The sequence below is a fragment of the Melospiza georgiana genome, chromosome 1, assembly GCF_028018845.1.
Source record: "Melospiza georgiana isolate bMelGeo1 chromosome 1, bMelGeo1.pri, whole genome shotgun sequence".
Classification (NCBI taxonomy): domain Eukaryota; kingdom Metazoa; phylum Chordata; class Aves; order Passeriformes; family Passerellidae; genus Melospiza; species Melospiza georgiana.
Window position 1 is genome coordinate 45,011,302 of NC_080430.1, and position 14,946 is coordinate 45,026,247.

Genomic DNA, 14,946 nt, shown 5'->3' on the forward strand with positions numbered 1-14,946 from the left:
TTCGCGCAAATCCCGCCCCTGCCGGCCGCGCCGCCTCCGCCCCTGCCCGGCCCCTTGCCGGCGATTGGCGGCAGCGCCCGGGCAGGTGCCGGTGCGCGGCGGGAGCTGCCGCCGCTGGCACCGCAGCAGCACTCGGCGCGTCCGGCGGGGCGGGGAGGGCTGAAGGCGACAGCGACAGCAGCAGCGGCGGCGGCAGAAGCAGCAGCAGCAGGAGGAGAAGGAGACAGCGGCTTTCGCCTTGCACCGGCCGGTGCGGAGCGGGATCGGGGCACCTGTGCCCGGCGGCTCCGCGTAGCTGGTGGCCGGGGGCCGGCGCGGAGCGGCCGCAGACCCCGCTGTGCATGAGGGACGGGGCGCAGCCGCCGGCGGTGCCTCTGCCCGTGCCCCAGAGCGAGGCGCTTCCCGCCCGCCTGCCATTGCGGTGCAGCCCTCGCACTTGGCCGGGGGTGAGTACGGCCGGGGCCGGAGCTGGGGTGAGCTGGGGTGGGCTGGGCTGGGCTGGGCTGGGGGTCCCCCTGCCGCGGCGGCGCGGGGCCGGCCGCGCCGTGGGGCGGCCTGCGGCAGGGCCGAGGTGCGGGGCCGCAGCGCCCGTCGGGGCCGGCCGGGCTCGGGCCGTGGGGGGCCCCGCGCCGCTGGGCAGGGGCCGGGCAGGGCCGGGGGTCCGGGCGGGCCGGTGGCCGAGGGGCCGCCGCTCTCCGCGGCGTCCAGGGGCGAGGCGGGCCGCTCCTCCGCGGCAGCGCGGCATTAGGCTGTGCTTTAATTACCGGACAGATGTCTGAGCAGCTTCGTGGTGTTCTGCTGGCCGCGTGGCTCTTCGAGCACTGTCACTGCAGTGCATCATCATCATCGTTATCGTTGGAGTGTTTTACTCTGATCAACTTCCCCGGGAGCCCGGGGAGGGTTTCAATGTGGCGCTGCCGCTGTCCCCGTTTCGTGGGAGCATCCCGCCACGCTGCGCTTGTAATTTATGCCTCAGACAGAAGCAGCGTGCGTTTTCCTAGTATCAAGGTCAGTTTATCGTAACTGCTGAGGAAAATACCATATGGCTCAGACTGACTTTTCTTAGGGAATCTAATTAAGTCGGAGCCTGTGTTGTGCTGGGATTTGTGTTATGTTTCAGGCAAGCGTAACCGGATTAGATTGCAGAATGCCTTATAGCGCGTGTCGCTCCTCAAGCGTGTTTGCGGGGACATTAACTGTAACTAGCAATCTATTTTGACAAATTATGCTTTTTTTGCCTCATACCTACCATTTTACTATTTCCTGCGTTTCTGAAAAGGTGGGTAGCTGCCTCCCTATGGAGCCAGGAGTTTTTTATAATAGGCACAGCAAAGATTTTAGCAATAAAGGCTTTCACTCATTCCTTTTGTAAGCCTTTTCTGGAAGGCTAGAGAGTGAGAATGGAAGGATAGTTAGTCTAGTTCTCATATTACCAGACATCTTTCTGATTTTGATGGACTGTCATCAAACTGGACAGGTGTTTATAGTTGCTTATTTATGGTGATAGCTCTTCTCCGTTAACTGCTTTGGGACCACTGACTAAGCCCCTGCTGTTAAATGTCAAACAGTAGTGTTTGCTGATTAATTCTACCTTTAGGAAATGAACAGAGCTGTGCAAAAAGCAGAAGATGCTGTATCTTGTACGTAGCCCCTCAGGCTACTGCCCTACCTGTCATTGCTCAGGTATCAGATTGTATCAGAGTGTATTTACTGATGCCTTATGCCTGAGCATTTAAAAAGGTACTTGGCTCTTGTGTAGCCTTCCTGGGGAGTTTGTCAGCTAACTTAGTAGATTGCAGTTAGAAACAGGGGAGTAGCCCTCTCAATACCTGTGATATGTTAGTTAATTGCCAGTGGTGAGAATGCACACAAGTCAATTCCGCCCTGGTAGCCCTCACAGGGGTGAGATGTACTTAGAGCACTACCCCCTGTGACAGGATTTGCTTCTTGGACCTGCTGCATGTTCAAATGACACAATATTGTCTTTTCAGGCAGGGTAGTGCCTTTTTGTCTTCGTCTGAACCACTGCTGTCTGGATGTAGAAAACTGAGTTAGAACTTTCATTTATTTTCCTGAGTTGGTTTCTTGCTTCCATGCTAACCTGATGAATACATCTGAGTGCACTACATAGCGTGTACCCAAGTGTATGAGCACAGTAGGAGTTCACCCTTCTCACTTCATAGTTGCAGTAAACAGAACACTTGAATGGCTTGTATTTAAGTAAAGAAAAAAAAAATCCCCAAAGCGTGCATGGGTGATGATGGAGCAAGGCTGTATGTACCAAGTGCACTATTGTTCACAAACAGTACATTGGTATGAAAATGCGACTCCTTTGTATTGCTGCCAGCATTAACATGCCCTATTGTTATAAGGCTGGAAACCGTGGTTTGGCAGTGTAAACCACCTTAACTTGCCCTTGGAAAACTGGACAGGTTGAAAGAATCTAGCTGAATATAATTCCATGAAAACCACAGGGACAGCTTTTCTCTTTGAGAAAACCCATTGAATTGTTTGAGCAGATTACTGCTGCCTTCCTGTGGAATGCTTTATTCACCTTCCTTTTGGATTCAGGTAGGTTTTGTTTTTTTTAGATAGATTCTTAGAGATAATAAAGGCTTCTGACTTACCTGTGAACCACTGACAGCCAGAGAATAAAACAGCTCCAAGTTTCTTATACTCAGAGATTTATAGCAGCTTACTTTCAGAAGAAGCTTTTAGGGCTTAAGGATGAGGCAGGTGAATGCTATATTTTGGTGTGAAGTGAAGCACACCACACTATTCCTCAATTTACCAAAGAAACTTCTCCGTTATGATAAAACCAGGCAATTTTACAGAAGGGCTAAATACAGTGTAATTTGATATGATTTTAAGCAGTGGTCAAATTTTGCACATTTCTCTGTGAGATTAGTCAAAGATGCCTGTGTCTGAAATGTTGTGGATTTACAGAAACTGAAGAGGAAAACCTCCCATATATATCTGATACACCAGTAAGTTCTGCCACTCATGTGGTAGGCTAGTGATTATGATGTGCTTGCTGTTTAACTTTCAGTTAAAACATGCTATCTTTTTTTTTTTTTTAAACAATCTTGTAGACAAATGCCATGCTGTATTTTTTAAAACTTCATTTTCTGTGAATCAACATTATGTTTGGCATCTATGTCCTGAAAATAAATAAATGATGAACATGTAGTGGAAAGCAGTTTAATCATAAACATTAGCAGCTTTATCATAGATGAAGAGGGTATAAAGACTGCAATGGCTTGATTGGTCAAAAGCTAGTATCAGCATATTGCAATAATGACAGATTTTTAGGTCTTATGCATACTATTCAGGGAATAGAAACACAATAAATTTCCAAGCCAATATGTATTAAATTTCAATACCACAGCAATGTATTTATGTGTATATATAATACTTTTTAAAGAGTGTTCTACTAGTAAAACACCTCATGCAGCAATTTTTTACTGATCAATTACCTCCTGAACTGAGTAAAAGAAACAAAATCTCTTGTTACTTTTTATCATTTTATGATTCATTTACCTTTTGATCCATTGATGATCAGAAAAAGAAAAACTAATATTGATGTTTGGTATTCAGATTATTGGAATTATTTCTATCTACTGGTTGTTTTAAGATATAAAGCATTACCACAGGAAGTGAAATACACACTCTTCAAGGCAAAGTACACCTCCAGATAAAATATCATGCATTGGGGTGGAGCTGACTACTGTGGAGATCAGTCTTGGTGAGACACTTTGAATGGCATTGTCCCCATTGGGTCATGGTAATCAATTTCTGGAGTTTTGCTGGCATTGAGTTTGCAGACAGGCAACTCTATCCTGTCCTCTTGCTGAGCACCCAAGCTCAAGTTCTGCTATATAGCAGTTTCAAGAAGCTCTTTCTAGACTCTTTTTTGCACAATGTGCTGCTTATTGATGGAGAAGAATAAATGGGGCAGCCGTAGTTTCTGGATTAAGTCTGTTTAAAGGGTGCAGAGATAATTTTCTGTAGAAAGTGTAGTATCTTCTTGTGATAGCAATCTGAAGTGTGTAGGCTCACTCAAAAGCTGTTAAAGTTCATGGCGTTCCCACTGTCTTTAATGAGCCTTGAAGCCAGGCAATATCCTGAGGTCTTTGGGTTCTATTAATAACCAAGCAATCCCTTCCCCAGCACCCTCCACCTGTTGCCATGCAGAATAATAGGTGGTTCTGCTGTTGTAAACCAACTTTCTGCTGTTGGAGGAAGACAGTACATAATTGGTTGTTTTCTTTCTTGAAAGCAATATATGTTTATAACTGGTGGAATAAACTTTCTGTTCTGCTCTTGTGATGAATTTTATCTCTTTTGAAATGAATACAAGAGCTTATTCTTTGCTTATTAGGCATTACTTGTGGGACAGAAGATGTTTTTAATGGGGTTTTCTTCTGGCCCCTTTTGAGCTGTATGAACAGGATTTTGTGTCCCAGGATAATAAAAAAACCCCACTGGTTTGTGTCATCAAGATTAATTGCTACAGTGTGGATGTGCAATGAATGATTTAAGTGCAGTTGACAGGGATGCAACTAGCACTGACCAGAAATACCTCAAATTTCAGGGATGCACCTATTTTTCTGTCCATTGTTAAACTTGCAAGAAATTGATTACTTTTTTTTTTCCCTTGCGAGAGCTGAATCCTTTTGCCTCTCAGGGATCATCCCCAGGAGTGCTTGGTGTAGCTTTCTGAAGTTATCTCAGTGCTTGCATCTTTCTGTCATAAGTGCTTTGATATTTGTTTGACAGACCGTGACTTGGATTCAAGTTAAATCACAGTGTGTGAATTGGAGCACCATCAGGTTTCAAAAACAATTGAAGGAGCTTTGAGGACGATTCAAAAAGGTGATGTTGTTTCTCACTATCTCAGTTGGTCTTGATCTAAAAGTGACACAAATCATCCATGTGTTGATCACTGCAAGCAGAGAAACCATGAATTGAGTCCCAAATGAGCAGAAAGCAGTTTGCCTCTAGAGGAGGACAAGCCTGATTATTCCGTCTCCCACTTCTTTTCTAATGTTTAATGATAAGGTTTCAAATTCCTGCTCCAAGGTAGTATCACAGGTCAAAACAGGCAAATCATTGGAAATACTGTGGACTTGGGTTCCACACATGATTAAGTGAGGAACCCTAGTTAGTTCCTAAAGGTGGTGGCTTGACTTGATTATGCTGTTCAAATAATAAGTTCTGTGGGACTCAAATAGGGGTGTGTGCTGGCTGGATGATTTCCTGGGCCTGTAGGAGGATGAATTGGTTCTGTAGTTAAAACTAAAGGAGCTGTGATTCTACTCCAGTTTGGTTCCAAATATCAGTGAAGCAGCAGTCAAAACCTGACACTGAAGTTGGCCTTTGAACTCCAGAGAATAACTGACTGTGTATTCTGCTTGAATATAAACATGCTTTATTTGTATAAATTTATGATCCAGAACTTCAGGTGTGTGTTTATTGGTCTAGGCTCAGGTTATCTCCATTGTGCAGTGTCAATACAAAAAAAATCAGCTGAGCACTGGTCCAAAGCAGAGTGTCTTCTGAGTACAGTGTGGAGTAGGTCCCAGTGTCAACAAACGGATCCATTAACTCCCCCACCTGGCAGATTAACCCAGGTATTTTGGTTTTCACAGGCTTTGTAAAGCTCTGGCTCTATTTAATTCATGTCTTATGTCACTTGACAAATGGTTACCTAAACAAACCAAAGACAACCTGCTACTGAAACCCTTTTTACAGTGCACAGGGCATAGGGTGTGTGTCAGCCAACTGCAGCTCGTCACAAAGTCTAAGTGAAATGGGAGATGTGGCTTTATACATTTCACTTCATTGTTGTGTGTCTTGTGATTCTTGCTTCTTCGAGGGTAAATCAGGGTTAGAAGCATTTTGTAAATGTCACAGTGAATGTGGAAGGCACAGTCTTAGGAATTTATTTTAGCTTTTTATTTTGTTAATTTACTTGCTAATCTGTAAAATTCAGTAATTTGCAGTGGGGTTTCCTGTCAGTGGTTTGAATTAACAGTGATTTACTGTATTAAATTTGTTTTCACATCTGGCAGCACTAGAGAATACTGCCTCATTGTGGCAACTGCTGTTGGAAGCATTTTCTTACCTCTAAAAATAGAACTTTTGTCTTTCTTCTAGTCCTGCAGGAAGATTCTCTCAGTGAAAGTTTAGTTCTTGGATAAATTTTAATTATATGTTCATGGGTGGTATTTCATAAGAGGGATGAGGGATATCAATTAGTGCAACAGATGTTGTAGGGAAAAATACCAGTTTTACTGTATAGGATATTTTAAGTGTGCCTGTGGTATGTTTGCGTATTGGTTGGATTTTATGTTATGGATGTTTTAGTAGCAGCCAAGCAATCCACACTTAATTGTTTACTTTTGTAGCTTGCAAGGATTAATCACAATATGGCTTTCAAGTTATGATGAGTTTCTTATTTTGTCATAACTCTTTTGCCTGTATTATTGAAATGCAGAATTAAACTCAGATGCAAAATGTGTAGTGCTTCCAGAACTGTTTGACTTTAGACAAAAGCTTCACCTTTTCTCTCTTTTTTTTTTTTCATATTAAAGCTGTTAATAACTCAGATGAGCAGCCTTGTCACCACTTAACTCAATAGTGATGCTTTGGCATTGTGGAGTTGAAAAACTTATCTTAGTGAACCTATTTTCTTGGTTAGTTTATTGAATGTTATCTCTAGTTGTTCTAACAAATAGTGACTGCTGTGGTATAGGGGAAGGCATTTAACTTTGATACACATACTTGTCATGTGCTGCTCCACAGCTTGTACGGCAGGGGACCTTCTGTATCGTTCAGTTGCCTCAGGTCATACGGGAAAACAGGATGTTGGCATCTGAAATAGGGATCTGCACAGTAATATCCAGAATGGGTCAAGTTGGAAGGGACTATCTGGTCATCTGGTCCAGCATCCCTGCTCAAGCTGGGCCATCCTAGAGCACATGGCACAGGATTGCATCCAGGTTGTTTTTGAGTATTCCTGATGAGGGAGATGGCACAACCTCTCTGGGCAGCCTGTTCTAGTGTGTGGTCACCTGCTTGAAGAAGCTCTTCCTCACATTCAGGTGGAACTTCTGACCACCAGTCCCTGTCCTTTGCCTATTGTGCTGTTTGGCACCACCGAGACAAGCCTGGAAACATCCTCTTGGCATCCTCCTCCCACACCTTCAGATACTTAGAGGCATTGATGAGGGCTTCTCCCACTTGTCCTCCACAAGGAGGGAGATAAAGTTGAGCCTTCCCAGACTTAATATGGCATCTGACCTGAGTTTTTCTGGGTGCCAGTACTAGATTGGTATTTGCATGTATTTATATTGGTAAAGTAAGTGCTCACTTCTCTGTCTGCCTCTTAGAATGAGAGAGAAACCCTGCAATTCTTTGAAGGAACCGAGAAGTATTCGCTGTTTCTTTCATCTCCCTTCAACCCATGTAGCTCATTTGAGTGCGATTGATTGTGAAATGCTGGGGCTACAGGTGTCTCAGGAAAAGTTGTGGCATGTGTAATGCAGCACAGGTGGGTGAATGCATTTTTGCAGTCCTCGCTCTTGAGCTGACGCTGAGGGGAAAGGTAGGAGTACAAATGAGCTTTTTGTTTTGTATTCTTTTCATGCTGGCTCAATCTTAGCAAGTACAGTGTGAAGCCTGATTTGCCAGGTGTGTTCTGGTTTGTGTTTTGATGCAAAGGTGGAAGAGGCATAACTCAGTTCAGTGGCTGCTGCTCTCTCTGTGCAGGGAGTCCAGGCATATAGAATTAAGCTCTGAGCCCCAATTTGCAGGTTAGGCATTCAAAGGGAAGCCCTGCAGTCTTGTGCTTACAAATGTGCAAATTTCTGATTGTGTTGGACTGTTTGCGATCAGTTGCATTCCCTAAGTGCACACGCTGGCTTTCTTGCTGGCCTGTGATGATTCACTCTGGAGTTGGTTGACAGTCCATTACAGTAATGAGCTGGATTTCATGCTTTAGATTGAAGGCACATGGAAAAGAGGCAAATCATCCAAGATACAATTGTGTGTCAGCACATTACTTCTCCAATTTTGTCTTTTTCTCCAAGCTGTCTTCTTCATTTCTGGAAGAGTGATAGTCAGTCTCACACAGTCAGAATATTGTCAGACCCATCATCTTTACGCACTCTTCCATAAGACAGTTGCTGTTAAATAGAGAAAATAGAACTGAACATGATTTGCCTAAATTCACATAAACAATGGAAGAGGAGACTGAAGTAGAATGAGAATATACGCTAACTAGAAATCCACTTGCATGTGAAATATGTGAAATCAGTATATGCCAGATAAGCTATGATCTTCAGCAGCTGCGGGGATTTTTGATAAGACTTGACTCAGTTTTACCGGTGAGAAAATTATTCTGGTCCATCAATTTAGCTTTTGTATCACATTTTGAATCCCCAGTGCAATTTGTACTTGTGTATTAGTTGTAGGCCTGATACATAAGTATAAAATGGTCATTAGTTGCTATACAGATTCTCTTTTTTAATATGACTTTTTTTGAACCCTCAGAGGTAGATGACAAATTAGGTTCTACAGTGCAACCTTTAGTCTATTCTAAATTTTTTTTTTTATTTAAATAAAATAGGTTCTGTTTTTTTAGAAACACTTTTATGTGCTGTGTTCTGCCATTAGGAGAGTGCTATCCTTATATGAGAGATGCCATTCTTTCTTGAATGGAATGGGACTTCACTAATATTTTTAATTCTGTGTCATGGTTTAACCCCACCAGCTACTAAGAAGAAAATGAGCTCTATCCCAGCTGTCACATTCTGCTATTTCATATTCAATACTTAAAATAACATAAAATATACAAGCAAGAAGAAGAGCGTGAAACTCCTGTTTATTTCCTAAATAGCTTAAAATTTAAAACCATGCAGTACTAACCTTTGACCTGTAAGGTTTAAAGTTTCACCCATTATGGTATGTTCCTGCAATATTTTAGATAAATGTACATACAAGTATTGTAATAACTTGCATTAATAAGAAACATTTCTCCCTGAAGGAACTGAATGAACTTCATGTTTTAAAACCTGCTGCTTTACCCCTCACACTCCCCAGTGGAACAAATGTAACTTTGCTCAGAAACTTGCCAGCCATTTGTTTTGCTGCTTGCAAATCTCTCATAAAATTAGTCCAAGGTTGAAAGCAAGATAATTTTTTTTTTGCTTTGGTTGTAGACCAGAAAATATGTGCAGTAAAACTCAGCTAAAATCAGTGTGGGTACAAAGAATAACATTGTCTTTGAGATCTTTATCTTACATCTCATTTAAAATGTGATGCACCAGATATGAGTCAATCCCATGTTGAAGTCAGGTGGGTTGTATTTAATTTTTCAGTCAAAGAGGTGGCCTTTTATTTCTGATGAGTATATTTTCTCTTTTCTTATTTTGAGACATTTGTTCATTTTGAGTGTAAAGAGAAGAATACTCAGTGTTTTTTACTCAAGCTTCTAGACATTCTTGGAGTTTAAAAAAGATTAACAAATCTGTGGCCAGAGTTAATTATGCCTCATTTCGGACTTAATGATGTGCTAGCTGTAGTAGAACTTACTTTGGACAGTGATGTTTTTAAAATGTTGGCTTGTGGCTGAAGTCTGTTTTATTCAAGTGTGTTGACGTAACTCAAAGCACTATTAGCTTTTATTTTTCAAATTAAGAGTATGACATTATGTCACAGTTTTGTGATATTTACTTTTAAAAATTATCATAATGACTTCACATGATCAAAGTAGCAATTTCTTTTGGACAATTCAGTAAACAAAACTTTTTAAAATACGAGGGTGGTGAAGGAGCGCTGTTGAGGACAAGGTGCTTGTCTTCCTCTGTCTTAGAAAGGTGACTATATTGTATGATTTGAAAGGGGAAAATGTTCACCAGCAAGATTATACAGGGAATTTCTTATAGTACTACAAGAATTCTGTAAAGAATGACAAGAAAGATTGAGCAGTATTATTTGGGTCCTGACAGACTGCTAAAGGAAGGCAAGATGAGCTTGTTGATGACAGAAGCAAAGATATAATTGCTAGTAGGTTTCTTCTTGATCTTCTACCTGGAAATTTTCGAAGTGGTAGAGTAGCAAAACAGAGTAGAACAGTTCTGATTAAGAGTTTGGTGACTCTAAAGCTGAGACTATGGGGGGAAGAAGGTGTTGTATATGAAATATTTCAATTGCAAATGACTGGGTTGAAGGAGTTTGTGGTCTTGGTTCCTCAGGTGTTACGTTTCATCAATGCACATCAACAACATTTTAGAGCAAAACTTATACTGTCTTGTGACAACCAGTGAAATCTTGATTAAATATGTGCTCAGAAATTGAAAGAATTGTAGGATATTCTTGTTTGGAGAGCTCTTTTCCAGATACCCACTGTATATACCCCCCAAGCCTTCTCTTCTCCAGGCTGAGCTGTCCTAATACTCCCAGCATCACTGCCTCTGAAGGGTGCTCCAGTCCCTTAACCATCATTGTGGACATAAGTATCTTTCTTGTCCTGGGAAAGCCCAAACTGGACACAGGACTCCAGATGCAGCCTCACTAGTGCCGATTGCTTTGCTTCAGCATAAAACTAAGAGGTCTGTGTTGTACAATATTCAGTGTGACCACTTGCATAATTAACTTCATGATGTAGTTCTTTGTCAAGCCAAGAATCTGTCTTAAGTATTAGTTGTCACTTAGCCCAAAAAACTTTTTTTTTCACCCAACCTCCCAGTAATGCTAATCATCTGCTGAGGCTCCAAGTCTAAACAGCTTAGCTGTCATATGGGTGAGTAGAAAATGCACTACTTGCCCTTGTTTCTTGTGTTGATGCCCTTGTGTGTGTTAAAACCATGCATTGCTTGCAGTTCTTGAAAAACATTTCATTTGCTTGTTTTTCTTTTTGCTGGGGTTTGGTTTTGTTGTTAAAGTTAAACTCAAGAAAGGTTTTCAATGTGGAAGTTTTAATTAGATTTTAAAATAGACTGTAGGAAATGTGAAGATTAGAGTATTACTCAAACAGTACCCAATCCTGTTTTGTAAGCCTAGGCTTTTCTGTTACAGTGTTTTAATTTGTTGAATAAAAGTTTTCTAGGGAGTGATATTATTCCTTATAAAGTCTGTGAGATCTTAGATTTTGTATTCAGTTTGAGATTTACCAAAGAAGTACTCATGAAGGCAATCATCTGAATAGCCTCATGTAAGTTATTTTAATTCAGGCCAGAAGTTATTTTAGGCTTAGAAGCTATTTTGTGTGTTTTAAGGTAGTTTTAAGTGTAACTTGTTACATTTTCTCTAGAGGATTTGCCATTGTGTATTTCTAAAATGCATGATCTGGATCTACCACAGAAAGGACTTTTGAGAATTGTTCATAAATATTTATAAGCTGCTGTGATACTCCCAGATCAGAGGTGATTTAGTAATGTGATGAAAAATTATTTCCTAGGAAAACATACAGCATTCCTTAGAGGTTAATGTAGTATTGGAATACAAACTGAGAATACCATAGAGAACTAAACCACATGAAAGTCTAAAGTTAAAGTTGCTTTTGATTTTAAAGCATATATACTTGAAATGAAGTCTTTGCCAGCCCCAGAAAATCAGAGGTGGTGGGGCTGCCCACTTATTCCCAAGCTTAGGGGTAAACTTCCCCTTTCTAATACATGGTCACAATTGGCATTGGCAGCTGAATCAAAGGGACAATTTTTTTTACTGGTGGACCAGTTTGCATCTGTGGAAAAACATTATTGGTTTTTAAACAATTTCCAAAAGGGTTTTGATGAAGACCTGAAGGGAGAACTTATTATGAAAATGTTAATTACAGTTGTTGACTTGATGCTTAAGATACTAGGAGATCAAAGATGAAATTCCAGTTACCTTCGTCATCTCGTGTCTCAGAAGACTGTAGCCCTAGCATGCAGGTGTCTCTACTGGCTCCAGGAACTGGTTAAAAAGGTTTTATTTCCTTTTACTGTGCATCTTATATTTTCCCTTTAAGTGTATATGCATGAAAAAAGTTACTTGGAAAAGCCCTGCTTACTTCCCCATGGATGTGGCTCTCCTTTAGTGAAGCCCTTCCATGATTTCAGAAAGGCAGAGATACCTTTGCATTCAATTGCTTTCTTTGGGAAGAGCTGAGCAGATATCCCTAAGCCTGAAGGGAAGGATGTGTCCCAGGACATTTCATGCTCTGTCTTTGAGCTTCAACCCAAGTGTTACCTCAGCAAACCCTTTTCTTTTCCTTGCCAGTGCTCAGTGAGGCTTTGGTGCAAGAACTGTAGGTGAAAGGACAGAGGAAAATCTTAATATTTCATTGAAAATTTTGCGAAGATTTATGCACATGTGGCATTGAAACAAAATCATCTTGCCAGTTGTTCCTCGCTATGTTTTAGCCAATCTTTAATTTAAACATATATTCTTGGTCTTGCAAGTGAGATTAATGAAGACTACATACAGCCCTTTGTTTCTTTGGCACTTTTCTTCTATGCAAAACAATTTTTTTAGAAACAAATTTTTAAAGCCTTTATTAAGTACTCATTGTCATCCTCCCTAGTAGATTCATAGTCAAGCTAGAACATTGTGACCTTTTTTTCATCTGTATGGGGAACGTATATCTTGTTAGAGGCATCTTGTTGTCTTGATTTCACCTAAGCTTGTATACCATCAGCTTGGTTTTAGTGAAGTGTTGTTTTCTTGAGCAAGGAGTTTATTCTAAACTTCATGAATAGCTTAACCAAAACAGCCAAACCAAAAATACACAGTTCCCTCCTTTTGTGTGTGTGTGTGTGTGTTTTTCTTGTTTGAAAAATGGTAATCAGATAATTGTAGAAAGGTAAATATTGTACTAAAAAAACCTCCACCAAACCAACGAAAAAAAAAAACAAAAACAAACAAAACCCAACCAACCACATCCCACATCATTATCTGAGTAGCAAAAGAAATGTTGAGAAAATAAAACTGACTTTTTCCCCCATGCTTCCACTTGCAGTAGTACTTGGAGTACTTAATTGTATGCCTTAGCAGTTTTCCTTAGAGGTATGGTATTTTTGAGCCAGGACCAGCTTAGATGCTTTATTTACATAGTAGCCTCATCCACTTGCCACTCACCATGGATGAAGAGTCAGTAATAGTTTCCTCTTGTATTCTGTGGTAGGAACTGTAATGTGTTCATGGTTATTATGTGTGTTGCTGGGGGCTCATAACAAAGATGCAAAGACTGTCTTGTGCTTCTGAAGCTGTAACACAACGTGGAGATGGACACCTCTGTGATTGCCCAAATAATTGCATAAATCAAGTGACACAAGTTAATACTGAGAGCTGAATTCATGAGAATTCAATTAAATGAGTAAAAGTCATGAGAAAATAAATTAGAACAAATTTCATTAGTGAAACTTAATGGACCAAGCTCTAGTTCAAACTTTATAGTACCTTCAATTCACACATAATATTAACTACTTCTTTTTCTCCTCCAACCTTATAGTGGTGACATCTAAATATAGATAGTGACATCTAAATCTTTTCAGTCACTCTGGGAAATTCATTTAAAATTTATGTGCTTACTTTTATAAATGGTGCTTTAAAATAATTCCTGATTTCTTAGTTGGCAGTATAAAACATTTTTGAGTGTTACAGCAGAATATGTTCTCTGTTCATAAACAGTGGCAGGGATTGCACTGCAAGCAGTTTTATAAAATCTTAAGAAATGTATAAACCTGATTTGACCTGACTTAGTTAAGCATGTTCCTTTTTGAGAGCTACACTGAGGTCTGACCTCAGCATCTCTTATTATCCCAAATAATTTATCTTTTTTTTATTTTTTTATCTTTTTCATATTTGAATGAGGGGTGATTGCTTTCAGTGTGTGGAACCTGCCAAATAATTCTGAAATAAATCCTTCAAGTTGTATGAGGGAAGTTTAGATGGGATTTTAGATGTGATTCCATCACTGAAAGGTTTGTCAAATATTGAACAGATTGCCCAGGGAAGTGGTTGAGTTGCCATTCCTGAAGGTATTTAAAAGATGTGCAGGTGTGGCACTTAGGGACATGGTTAATGGTGGACTGGGCAGTGCTGGGTTAGTGGTTGGACTCAGTGTAAAAGGTGTTTTCCAGCCAAAAAGATTCAAATGTTTTCTGATGTTTATGGCAGCAACTTTCTTTTTGTGCCTGTGATCTCCACGCACTTGTGAAAACTATGAGTGCTTTCAATTTATTTTTCTATTTTATTTTCTTTTTCTGATTTCAGGTATTCCTTATAGTTATTCATATCCAGGACCCGGTGTAGAATGGGGAGAAAACTGGACCTTTCTGGCTTGACTGACGAAGAAGCAGAGCATGTGCTCCAGGTGGTTCAGCGAGATTTCAGCCTCCGTAAGAAAGAAGAGGAAAGGCTGAGGTAAGGATAAAAACAGGATTAAAAATATTGGTGTATTTTGATTATGACAAACTGGCTTTGGAGGAAACCCGAGAACACAGCATTTTTGTGGTGTCCTGTGCATTAATAATCATTCCTGTCACAGAGGCAAGAAATATTCAAACTCCTCCACATGAATTCAATTACTGAGTAGTAATTAATTTTTGCATTGAGTCTGTCTGAGGTTAAACCACAGAAATGGTCTCTGAATCACCTGTATATATCTCCTGGGTAGAGGCTAAGTAGTGTTTGATGTAACAAAAGCAGAAGTTTATGTTAAGAGAATTTTTTCCCTGCTGTAGTCAGTTCCATTTTTTATTCAGAAACTTTGTTTACATACAGACATCTGAAAGTGAAGAAGTTCAACCCATCTCTTTCCCCCAGAGCAGTCAATGGGATGTGTTGTCCATTGTGTTGAGATAACTTTGCTTTCAGTAATCTGTGTACAAAATGATGGCAAACAGAAATAATCCAGAAGAAAACAGATGGAACTTGTTGGCAAGGTAGCTGAGGAAA

General features: G+C 40.6%; 1 protein-coding gene across 7 annotated transcripts in view; it reads left to right on the forward strand.

Annotated features, from left to right (window-relative positions):
- The first annotated feature begins 358 nt into the window (after positions 1-358).
- MYRIP (myosin VIIA and Rab interacting protein) overlaps positions 359-14,946 on the forward strand; it is a 205,990-nt gene continuing 191,402 nt past the window's right edge. For all 7 annotated transcript variants that reach the window (XM_058021341.1, XM_058021357.1, XM_058021365.1 and 4 more), the window contains exons 1-2: positions 359-446; positions 14,263-14,412. In XM_058021341.1, coding sequence (XP_057877324.1) covers positions 14,303-14,412 — 110 coding nt within the window. In that variant the 5' untranslated portion in view covers positions 359-446; positions 14,263-14,302. The remainder of the gene's footprint in view (positions 447-14,262; positions 14,413-14,946) is intronic.